Source organism: Schistocerca cancellata, chromosome 1, assembly GCF_023864275.1.
Source record: "Schistocerca cancellata isolate TAMUIC-IGC-003103 chromosome 1, iqSchCanc2.1, whole genome shotgun sequence".
In the NCBI taxonomy this organism is placed as follows: domain Eukaryota; kingdom Metazoa; phylum Arthropoda; class Insecta; order Orthoptera; family Acrididae; genus Schistocerca; species Schistocerca cancellata.
The window spans coordinates 673,663,752-673,676,328 of record NC_064626.1 but is presented as its reverse complement, the minus strand read 5'-3'; the positions used below and the strand labels follow the sequence as shown (position 1 = coordinate 673,676,328).

Sequence of the window (12,577 nt, the reverse complement as noted above, 5' to 3'; positions counted from 1 at the left end):
CCTTTCATACCCCTCGACTCTTATAACTGCCATCTGGTTTCTGTATACATTGTAAATAGCCTTTCGCTCCCTGTAGTTTACCGCTGCCACCTTCTTCCAGTCAACATTGTCAAAATGCTTCCTCTAAGTCTACAAATGCTAGAAATATAGGTTTGGCTTTCCTTAATCTTTCTTCTAAGATAAGTCGTAAGGTCAGTATTGCCTCACGTGTTCCAACATTTCTACGGAATCCAAACTGATCTTCCCCGAGGTCGGCTTCTACCAGATTTTCCATACGTCTGTAAGGAATTCGCGTTAGTATTTTGCAGCTGTAGCTTATTAAAGTGATAGTTCGGTAATTTTCACATCTATCAACACCTGCTTTCTTTGGGATTGGAATTATTATATTCTCCTTGAAGTCTGAGGGTATTTCGCCTGTCCCATACATTTTGCTCACCAGATGGTAGAGTTTTGTCAGGACTGGCCCTCCCAAGGCAGTCAGTAGTTCTAATGGAATTTTGTCTACTCCCGGGGCCTTGTTTCGACTCAGGTCTTTCGGTGCTCTGTCAAACTCTTCACGCAGTATCATATCTCCCATTTCATCTTCATCTACATCCTCTTCCATTTCTATAATATTGTCCTCAAGTACATCGCTCTTGTATAGACCCTCTATATACTCCTTCCACCTTTCTGCTTTCCCTTCTTTGCTTAGAACTGGGTTTCCATCTGAGCTCTTGATGTTCATACAAGTGGTTCTCTTTTCTCCAAAGGTCTCTTCAATTTTCCTGTAGGCAGTATCTATCTTACCCCTAGTGAGATAAGCCTCTACATCCTTACATTTGTCCTCTAGCCATCCCTGCTTAGCCATTTTGCACTTCCTGTCGATCCCATTTTTGAGACGTTTGTATTCCTTTTTGCCTGTTTCATTTACTGCATTTTTATATTTTCTCCTTTCATCAATTAAATTCAATATTTCTTCTGTTACCCAAGGATTTCTACTAGCCCTCGTCTTTTTACCTACTTGATCCTCTGCTGCCTTCACTACATCATCCCTCAAAGCTACCCATTCTTCTTCTACTGTATTTCTTTCCCCCATTCCTGTCAATTGTTCCCTTATACTCTCCCTGAAACTCTGTACAACCTCTGGTTCTTTCAGTCTAGGCAGTCATTTTTCCCTCATTCTGTTTGGGAGTGGAACAGGGAGATAAGATGCTAGTTGTGGTACGAGGTACCATCCGCCACGCACCGTATGGTGGATTGTGGAGTATGTATGTAGATGTAGATGTAGATCTGGTGCAAATGTGACGTCATTAACCCACCTTAGCCCGCACAGGAACTTCTGAGCTCTGGCCGTTTTTTAGCACGTGTCTACACCTTCCTGTTTGAAGCGTTGCCGACGATGACAGTGACGTCGCAGGACGCCACGTTTTCGCACCATTACAAAGGAATGTTATGGGCACCTTTGAGAGGTATTTCGAACTTTTGTGTCACAATGATAGATAATTACTGAGTTTCAAAAAGGTGTGGATTTCATCGGGCAGACTTTCGCGTCCGAACTGGCGAATGTAATCAGGTGACTGGTTTGGGGAGGTGACTGACCTGGTCCCTGTCGGTGGCGGCGACTTGCAGCACGCTGAAGCCGTTTGGCAGGTTCTCGACGATGCTGATATTGTAGGCGTCGACCTCGAACTCGGGCAGGTTGTCGTTGAGGTCGAGCAGGGCGACTTCGGCGCGCGCGTGCGCGACGCGCAGCGGCCGGTCGGCCTGCGAGGCCTGCAGCTGCAGCACGAGCACGCCGCTGTGGCGCTCGCGGTCCAGCTCGCGCTCCAGGAACAGAGAGCCGTTCTGCGCGTCCAGCAGGAACAGCCGCTGCTCGTTGCCCGACACGATGTCGTAGCGCAGCGGCGCGTTCAGCGACGCGTCCTGGTCGTACGCCTGGATCGGCGGCGAGAAGCGCAGCTCCTGGTGGATGCGCGCGCCCTGCACACACACGCGCCGGCACGTCCCACTCAGTACTGTCTCCCCAGCCGCAAGCGCTCACGAGCAGCAATCATCTTATCGTAAACAGACCCTCGCAGCAATGTTAGTAGAATTTGTGTATGATAGACGAGGTCATGAAGTGCACCATTTTGAGAAAGATACAGTTTTATAATGTGGCCAGCCACAGCTGTTCAAATGGTTCAAATGGCTCTGAGCACTATGGGACTTAACATCTGAGGTCATCAGTCCGCTAGAACTTAGAACTACTTAAACCTAACTAACCTAAGTACATCACACACATCCATGCCCGAGGCAGGATTCGAACCTGCGACCGTAGCGGTCGCGCGGTTCCAGACTGAAGCGCCTAGAAACTCTCGGCCACACCGGCCGGCGCCACAGCTGTTGAAATTGATGGTAAACTGAACTTGAATAAAGTCGCAATCAGATGTTAAGTGATGATTTACTCACGACTGGTTTGGCTACATCCTGTGTCTCCGTTTGCTAATCTATGTGACACTACTAACCACCGGCAATGCTGCATTAACGCAGCGAAACTGGTCGTCAATAAATCATCACGTAACAGCTGTCTGCGGTTTTATTTCGGTTAAATTTACTATAACCGTGAGAAGGAATCCTCGTGCCTTCTTCATTGTACCCATTAAATTGCAAAAAAAAATATGGTATAATCATAGTAATAATAACCAATAAAATATCTAGGCAAAATCTTAGGCATAAAAACTTGCAACTTTTATCAACTCGAAGCTTGGTTGAACAACACATTAAATTACTACGTGTGGTCCTATTGGAAGTGGTATTGCTTTGCTTTTCTCCAATGTAGAACTGACTTACTCAAGCCACTTTGCAAACCAGCATATTTCAAATTAACAAATATTCCCATAGGCAAAAGAAGTGATAAGTGACGGATAAAGATTCTAGGTTCGAAAGTGGATCAGACCCGAGACCTTTACATCCATAGTATGGGAGTTTACTGAGCCACCCTTCTTTTATGTGGCTAAACTGAGCAGAAATATATATAAATGACCTAGCAGAGAGTGTCGGAAGTTCCATGCGGCTTTTCGCGGATGATGCTGTAGTATACAGAGAAGTTGCAGCATTAGAGAATTGCAGCGGAATGCAGGAAGATCCGCAGCGGATAGGCACTTGGTGCAGGGAGTGGCAACTGACCCTTAACATAGACAAATGCAATGTATGGCGAATACATAGAAAGAAGGATCCTTTATTGTATGATTATATGATAGCGGAACAAACAATGGTAGCACTTACTTCTGTAAAATATCTGGGAGTATGCGTACAGAACGATTTGAAGTGGAATGATCATCTAAAATTAATTGTTGGTAAGGTGGGTACCAGGTTGAGATTCATTGGGAGAGTCCTTAGAAAATGTAGTCCATCAACAAAGGAGGTGGCTTACAAAACACTCGTTCGACCTATACTTGAGTATTGCTCATCAGTGTGGGATCCGTACCAGGTCGGGTTGACAGAGGATATAGAGAATGTCCAAAGAAGAGCGGCACGTTTCGTCACAGAGTTATTTGGTAAGCGTGATAGCGTTACGGAGATGTTTAGCAAACTCAAGTGGCAGACTCTGCAAGAGAGGCGCTGTGCATCGCGTTGTAGCTTTCTGTCCAGGTTTCGAGAGCGTGCGTTTCTGGATGAGGTATCGAATATATTGCTTCCCCCTACTTATACCTCCTGAGGAGATCACGAATGTAAAATTAGAGAGCTTCGAGCGCGCACAGAGGCTTTCCGGCAGTCGTTGTTCCCGCGAACCATACGCGACTGGAACAGGAAAGGGAGGTAATGACAGTGGCACGTAAAGTGCCATCCGCCACGCACCGTTGGGTGGCTTGCAGAGTATAAACGTAGATGGAGATGTAAATAACTGTCTCTGAATTTCAGAAATTTTCCTTCATTTCACGCGTTAGTCCTGCTCAATCCAGATGCATTACAAGAGTTTCTAATTTGAAAACTGAAAGTAGAAACAGTCACCACATTGAGAACGCAGAGTACGTACCCCAGAGTGTGTTCTCTGCCTTCGTAACATCTATCAGTTATACAATCGTCCATCTCCGAGTATGTATTGTTAATGACGGTGGCTGTCTGGGTAAGAAGTCATAAAGTTCTCGATATTTTCCAGTAGACTGATTTATTTGTGCCACTGCACGTTTCGGAAAACATCTTCAGGTGCGATTAGATGAAATGTGCAAATAAACTAAATATTTCATCTAACCCACATGCAGATGGAAAGCATCTTCCGAAAAACGTAATTTGAGGGATAAATCAACGCAGTGGCATGAGCCAAACATTTTACTGCTCCTTCCAACAGTTACGGTTTACGACATAAGCAGTCAAAACCGAAGGTTTATGATGATAAATTGACGCATAGTGGTTCCCCGCTTTTACTACGAAGGTACTTTACACAGCAAGATACACGTGTTGTACCACGGTAAGACCGCTGCGCAACAAGAGTGACACATCGTCAGAAGAGAGTACATCTTCCAAGTTCTGCCGGGGTACGAGCGTGCGAGTGCGGTGGCGTGGTGACTCCAAACGTACTCCGAAGTTAAAGTACGTGAAACAGTATGATTCTTAGGGGAGAAACGTGCAAATTGCATACAGACCCGCCGTGAAATTCTGGCGGTATATACACCAAATGCAGTGTCGCGTCCAGTTATAGTGAAATGCTGCAAACAATTTGACCAAAGCCTCACAGATGTGGGTGATGTTGATGCACAGTACTTCTCAGATCTTCCACTACGAAATTTCCATCTTTTCGGCAAGTTGGAAAACATGTGAGGTAGGGAAAGGAAGAGATTTTCCAATAATGAGGACGTTCACACAGTGGTTCTCCAATGGATCCGTGACCAAGGAACGGATTTTTTCGTCGAGAAACTAAACGAGTCATAGAATGTTCCTACCGTTATTTACAGAGACGAGATATCTGTGTTGAGAAATGGTGCCAAGTATTTCTGTCACTTTGAAGTGCAGCGCAGCATGCAACAATGGTTACTTTTCCAACCATAATCACGTGTAACTTACTTTAAGGTCCCATCGTAGATAAATCGTTATGTCTGGTCAACATAGGATGTCCTCTATTTTGTTTTGTAGCATTACTGTCAGATGATTGTAGGGGTGCAGGATCGAGTACCTTGATGCAGTACGCTTGAAGCTGGACATGCATCGTGTAGCATCAAACGATAAAATCATCAAACGAGTTCCAGCTATTTAAGTAAATTATTGCTTTCCAGTAAAGAACAAGCAAAGCACAAATAACGTCAACCGGCGGCATGAAGTACATTGCCGACAGAGGCAATTCTTAGTGGAATTCTCTAGTCTGTAAGAATATTCCTATTTAAAGTGCGCTGTTGTTATGAACTCATCAGTAACTTCTTATAAATTCGAACACTGTAAATTAGTCTCCTACAGCTACTTTCTATATCGGAGATATCGTCATAATTACGTCTTTCATCAGTAAAATACGGTCGATGTTGATTTTACATATCTGGAATTCGTTAACATTCTGGAATTATGAAAACAGTACATCTGTGCGGAAGGAACTGTGCACAATAGTTTCTAACCAGAAAACTACTAAATCGTGAAAACCATGCTGCGTTTCGCTCACAACTAAGAGAGAGGTAAACTTCGAAGATTACATATAGAAAGCAATAGTTTGACTAATAAACAGCAAACCACATTTCGTTCCAACAATTGGTGCTTATACAATGCCCTATTAAAATATAAACACACTATGGAAATATAAACATTGCTCCTTAGGAGGTGAAAACGCTGTATTTCTCGGAAGTACTGTAAATATAAATGGCTTTTTGTTCTTTTTGTTTTTATTAATAATTAGTAAACATCTGTACTGTCTATATTACCAATCCTCATGAACAGTTCTGGACGAATCTTATATAAAGCTGAGGTTACATAAGAGACATGGTACGTCTAGCAGGCTAGTACTCAAGAACTGTGATGAATCAGAAAGTCAGATGTCTTCCAGTTATCACCCTTCGGCCGATTCACGCGCAAATATTAGTCGCCCTCCTTAACTTTACTCTTACTACTTTATTGTTTTAGTTATAATATTTATGTTTGTAATATTTTTGGGAGAAAGACAAAGGCGCGTGCTGTTGCAACTTCACCGAATCCGCAACTGATTCGGCTGTTCGGCTGCCGTATCTTCCGTGTGTACGAAAGTTGAGCTCACAATGGCATCTCTTTCCGATTAACTTCATAACGGACAGCAAACCGCTGTTCGTGTGTGTTTTAGTATCACAATGCTTTCAGAACTAAAACACCAGTTCCAGTCCTGAGGACACTTGTAAGGGATCCGTGATCCCACGGACGTAGATGCTAGTATCCGACACCCAGGTCGATAGCAGACAGGAGACGATTGTCGATTGCTGCAGGAGGCAGTGAGACTAGTGTCGAGTGAGAGTAGAGCTGGAGAGATGGGCAAGAATGGTGGTCGAGTGAGTAGTAAACGGTAAATTCACCGGAGTATGACAGATTAGCGCGTCCCCCTGATCGTCGTGGGGTGGACCCTCATCGATACCGATCGCGAGTGATATGAAACAGAAAGTGACAAGTGCCGAATTACGTGTTTCGCGTCAACCGCGTCGGCCAGCAACAACCATGGATTGCAGTGAGGATTATTGTGAATGTTAACCATCATCATTGCGTGTGACGAAGCACTTAAAATCAGCGACCAATAAAAGATATAACTGTAATTAAACGTGTAAGGAGAAGGTAGCAACTGCCTCAGAATTTGTGTGTTGGTAGAAAATACGTATCAGTTTGTGCATCGCAACCTTTATGGTCTTTAATAATAGACAAACTTTCAATCATTAACTATTCCGTCTCAGAACCACGGCAGAAAAACCGATAGCCTTTCACTCATTAAGCACATGATCATATAATCATAATAATTAACTGTTTGGCGACTTCAGGAAATCACACAAAACCCAATAAAGGACAAAACGGGGATGTTTCACACTACCTCACTGTTTGTGTTAGGAGACATGCGGCGATCTGCAGACTTTGTAATTCTCGAAAGCTAAGATAACGCAGTATCCCTATTATATGTGTTCTTTAACTCCTTGAAAAAACCTGTCTCGTTCCATTTTTCCTCAACCCTGGATTCTAAAATATAATCTTTATGCTGTGTCTCGTGGTCCTTGACACAAACGAAATTTCAGAGACCAGTTTGGCTCGTAAGGTCCCACTCCGTAAACATCGTCATAACAGCACGCGGATGTGCCAAAGAACTGTGAACGACGAAACGTGTGTTGTTGACGCACCATTAAAGTGAGACTAGGATGAAAATATGGGACACGGCAATAATTCTGCCGACCGCAGATCCTACACTTCCGTGACTAAAAAGAAACTTAGTAGCTGGCAAGTCAAGTCACCATTAACCATTTAAGTGTAGTTTCTACTACATTCAGTTATTCAGTAACAAAAATCCTTTCCTATTGTATTGAAACAGGCAGGCGAGATGCTTTTCTTTCTTTCTCAAAAGTGTAGCGTATATAGGACTTGCTGTCATAAACTCAACGCAGCAGCCTATTTACTCGAATCTTTATTTATTTATTTTTCAAACAATTTGTTTTTCACAACCATAAATTCTTGTAGTATTGACCTTCGGAGCAGAATTTCTCTCCTTCTTTAGAAACAGAGAAGCAGCGTTTTGTTGGTGACACTGTACTGCACTTTTTGCCTCTGATGGAGATAAACACAATGACAGTAGGAACATACTAGAAGAAGCTTGAAAAAAAAAGAAATACAATCAGACCAAAGAAATATAAAATGATCGTATTAAAAAACTGTTTCTTCTGGGCTTGCGCTTCCAGTCACATAAAACGTTTTTAAAACGTCACTGCTTTAACAGCCAAAGATAAAGATGTTTTCCAAAATAATTATTGAGAAAATTTAGTAGAACTTACCAATGACGATGAGTTTCTGTATTTAGGGAACTGAAAATAAAAATCGATTGGAGTGGTTTCGGTAAATTAAACGACGTTTTTAAAACTAAGATCACAAATTGTCTGGAGAGGAAAGTTTATCAGATTTGGACTTTAGGCAGAAACATACAGACTTTTAGTTCAGAAACTTTTGAGTTTACAGCTATCAATTTCGATTTGTAGCAGAGATACATAAACTTTTGAGTAACGAGTGTCTCTCAGTGAGGTAATAGAGACATGCACGTTGGAATCACCGTGAGAGACGGGAATACAGTCCACTGCATCAGGGTATGGACTGGAGTGGGAGTCGTATCTATGGTCTGGAATGAAAGTTAAAATGAGGATGGCAAATTATTTAACAGACAGATGGACTAAGGAAGGTCTTCAGTGGATCGTGGCAGATGATAAGGCGGCAAATAGTGAATGGCATGTTGAACCCATGACCTAAGGGTGGCTTCTTTGACTGGTAGTTAAAATTTCCTGGGTTCCGGGTTCGAGCCTAGCAACAGTTAGTAAAAATCATCACGAATGGTGACTGAAGACTTCCAGCATAAGAAGTCACCCTCGCCCTGCCGAAAGCGTTGACAAGAGGGTTCAGATATTGCTCTTGCCCAAGGGTTGGTAACTTGCCCCTAATAGGAGGAAGAATCACCAGTGATCAACGGCATGAGGATGCAGAAGGTAATGCAAACCACTGCATTAAATACATATAAGGTGTATCCACAGGACATGTGGCCTGTAACTGAAAAAAGAGTTATGATGACTTCTCCATTGGCAAAAGATTTTGGATTAGTTCCACATTCGGATCTGTGGTAGGAGACTGCCAAGGGGCAGTTGACAATAAGAAAAATATGGAATAACCAATGAAGGAATAATGTTCTTTAAGTTGGAGCATGGAAGTGCAGGAGTTTGGAAGCAGTAAGAATGCTAGAAAATCTGAAAAGGGAAATGCTAAGGCTCAGTCTGTATCAGGGGTGGCCAAGAATCTGGTTAGCTTGCCTTGCCCAGGCCCGAGTGTCGTAGCACTCAGCCTGGCTGACACATTTGCCCCACAGCCAGGCCACGCTGTCTGACCGTGAGGAAGGGGAGGAGGGGAAAACTGCGAACGCGCCGCATTTAAATGGCATGCTGCCGCGGAGTATCGACTTGGTTTCTCAAAAGTATAGATCAAAACCGAAACAAATTTTCGGTGTTATTTATTTTTGGCTGAAGACATAATATAATTTTTATCTAGTACAAATTGTCAGCATACGGACAGACACAAGCAATTCCAAAGATTTGTGACTTATTTTGTTTCATAATCGAAAAACGGTCTTCCATGCACATAAGATGGTCGAGATATTGTAGCACTTTTGCAGCCTCATTATAGAGATCTGGAGACTCTACTTGAGAAAAGCAAAGTAGATGTCCTGGAAAATTTAGCGTTAAAGAGATTTGTCTTTAAAACGAGATTTTCTTTCAGTTAATTACATCTGCACATGTTCAGGGGCGCTTTCAACTGAAACAGCGAACTGTCCCGTAAACAGCTCGAAAAAAGATGTAAGACTGGCAGAATGCCAATGAAAACACCTTTCAGTCATCTAAGTTTCCAAATTCTTATTCATTGATCAACTAGTTTCACCATATATTATGCCATCTGCAGACCCCTGTGTACAGGCAACAATTGTGACAGTATGAAATACGTAAAAAAGGTGGGCAGTGCAAGTCTAATTAGCAGTAATATGTAGTTACATATAACAATTCCAAAGTAAACGGGGAGTAACATGAAAGTTGAAGATAAATTAAGGATATAAGAGAACAGTTGCACACTGTATTAATATAAACTAGGGAACAAACTACACGTGCCATGTAATCGTAGTAGAGAACCTACTAAACGGAAGTCAATATTGCATGTTATGCCTAGATAATCAGAGTTTAATGCTAATGTCAATGTCCGTGAAACGCCTGGAGTAAAACAATTATAGTCATATACTGATGAGTACAAACTGAAGGTAAAATATCTAATTCTGTGTTGCGATATACTAGTAAAACATAAACCACTTACTGGAAGTCAACCTCACAACTGTCTGTATCATCATGTCCATAAAACAAGGCTATAAAGTTATGTCAATGCAATCTATCAATCACATAGTCATTAGGAGCCACTTATTTAATAAAATATTTTTAATGAACCAAACTATGAATCTGATGTAATATACCGTAACGAATTCCCACTAAACAGTAAGTATTAAAATACATCGGAAAGAGCATAACCAATGTTGTCATGAAAGCGATAAGTCTGCTGGTATCAGGCGTGTGACTGGATGATATACCAAACCATAAACTGTGAAGCAAGTCTAAGGAAGAGTACTGCAATACACACACACAGTACATCCGAAAGACACTCATTTCAATCAGAACAACACCTCTATACGTCACGTAGTCCTTAAACAGGGGAGGACGAAGGATAGTATGACCTACGACAGAGAAACAACTAGAAAACATTTGTCAGAGTATTGCATACAGAGTGTGATATGTCAGTTGGTACCTCGACGAGCAAGTGGTTAATTGAGAATGTCGATGTCAAGGAATATACCAGAACACTGTGTGGGGTGTTATCAAGACATTACAGGTACATGTGCAAAAAAGGTTGGACTGTGAATGCTGTGAAGCACAAGTACGTAATTTATTGATGATAGTGAGTCTCCTGCTGGCTCGGTGATTAGACACAGCAATGCCTATCATAGTTGGTCTGAAGATGGCTGCTCGGTTGCTTGGTTGATTTGGGGGAGGGGACCAAACAGCGAGCTCATCGGTCCCATAGGATCAGAGAAGGATGGGGAAGGAAGTCGGCAGTGCCCTTTCAAAGGAACCATCCCGACGCTACTTGTTTTGGCCGAAACTAATTATCCTGATCACAAATTTCTTTTGTGACTTCGAATAATTAAGGATTATTTTTAAGAATCCATAACCTTTAACATCTCCAATCTGAATATGTCACAAAATAATAGAACTTACTTCACACACCGTTATTCACAGTTCATCCCTCCGCAGTACTCAAAGTTTCTCCAAGCTCTTTTGTTTACATATGAAAATGACTTGCACCACATGTCAACAAGCACCTACTGATTACTTTGACTACCGTCACGTCGTACAATAATTGATCTATGCTACTATTTACATTTTGCTGTTCTGTGTCATGTATGTCTTCCTATGGATTCTGCTTGATTTATCGTCTTCGCAGTTGTGAGAGTTGTCGAGTTAACTTAAGCACTGCAATACACATTTCAGTACAACCATATGCCTCAAGCCGAATTTATTAGTATATTTCTCATATAAATGGGAAAAGTGAAGGACGAATAAGGAAACGTCAGTAAGGCTATCCCACAGTTATATATGATGATAATAAGAAGTTATCACAATAGCCTTATAATGGAAATGAGCGTTTGGCGTCATTGGCCGAGAGGCCCCTTACGGGGCAGGTACGGCCGCCTTGGTGCAGGGCGACCTGCGCGCCGGATGCGGATGAAATGATGATGAAGGCAACACAACACCCAGTCTCTGAGCGCAGAAAATCCCCGACCCAGTCGGGATTCGAACCCAGGCCCGTAGGACAGCAATCCGTCATGCTGACCACTCAGCTATCGGGGCAGACAGCCTTATGATGAATCTTAATAACTGATCGGGAATCCAATTACTGAATCTTCAACTGATGTTTCTTTGTAACTTTGTGACCAGTGGTGAGGAGACAGGTGCCTATATGTCAGTTAGAGATACAGCTCAAGATGATCTGCCCGTCCCCTGCACAAACTGCCGCCTTTCGTCATAGCGGAACATGGGAGTTTGGGGACAGGTTGCAGCTCCACTCAGTTAATTGAGGTCCTGTGAAACAGACACTTATCCTGCTGTCGCGGAAGGCAGCAGGCTTGTAGGGATGTAGCTGGCCCTTAAAAATTCTCACGTACTCCGCTCCGTCATGGTGTCTTGGATGACAGCCACAGATCCAATGAAAGTCCAGGTGAATATTCCCCAGAGCACAATACTGCCCCCGCCGGATTCCATCCGCGGAGCGGTGTATGTTCCGAGCAGCCGTTCGCCACCATTCGGACACAACCATCGGCATGATGTAACAAAAAGCGCGACACGTTTCCATTGATACACGGTCCAACTTCGATGACGCCAAGCGCACTGCTGTCGAAATTGACAATGTCATTGGGTGCACATTGGGGAAAACAGAGGTCATCACTAATGTCATGTTTACTGATGGGCCATGACCTCCGAACACTGGTCCTCGCGCCAGCATTGCACTCTGCCATCAGAGCTGCCACATATCATCACCTATCCTGCTTTACAGAGCAGTCAAACCTTCGATCGCATCCAGCATCATCCAGGAGTTACTTGAAAAAGAGCATAATAGCAATATTACAGGTATTCCATCAGATACTGTCCAGTATCTGCGTTTTTTATCCACTGAAGACAAGCAGCTTTACGTGCCGTTGTGAGCAATGGTATTTTGCGATTTGCCTGGCTCGAAATGTCCATTCGCTGTCGTTCCGTTCGCAACTGTCACTCGGGAACTGGTTGAAATTAACCTGAATTCACTGACAACATCACTTACTGGAGGGTTTGAAACCGACTGTCACCGGAAATGGGCA

General features: G+C 43.0%; 1 protein-coding gene across 1 annotated transcript in view; it reads right to left on the bottom strand.

Moving 5' to 3' along the window:
• The window catches only part of LOC126092881 (cadherin-89D), a 407,126-nt gene that overhangs the window by 135,960 nt on the left and 258,589 nt on the right, over window positions 1–12,577 (bottom strand). Inside the window, exon 8 of the mRNA XM_049908645.1 lies at window positions 1,579–1,959. Within this exon, the coding sequence (XP_049764602.1) occupies window positions 1,579–1,959 (381 nt within the window). The remainder of the gene's footprint in view (window positions 1–1,578; window positions 1,960–12,577) is intronic.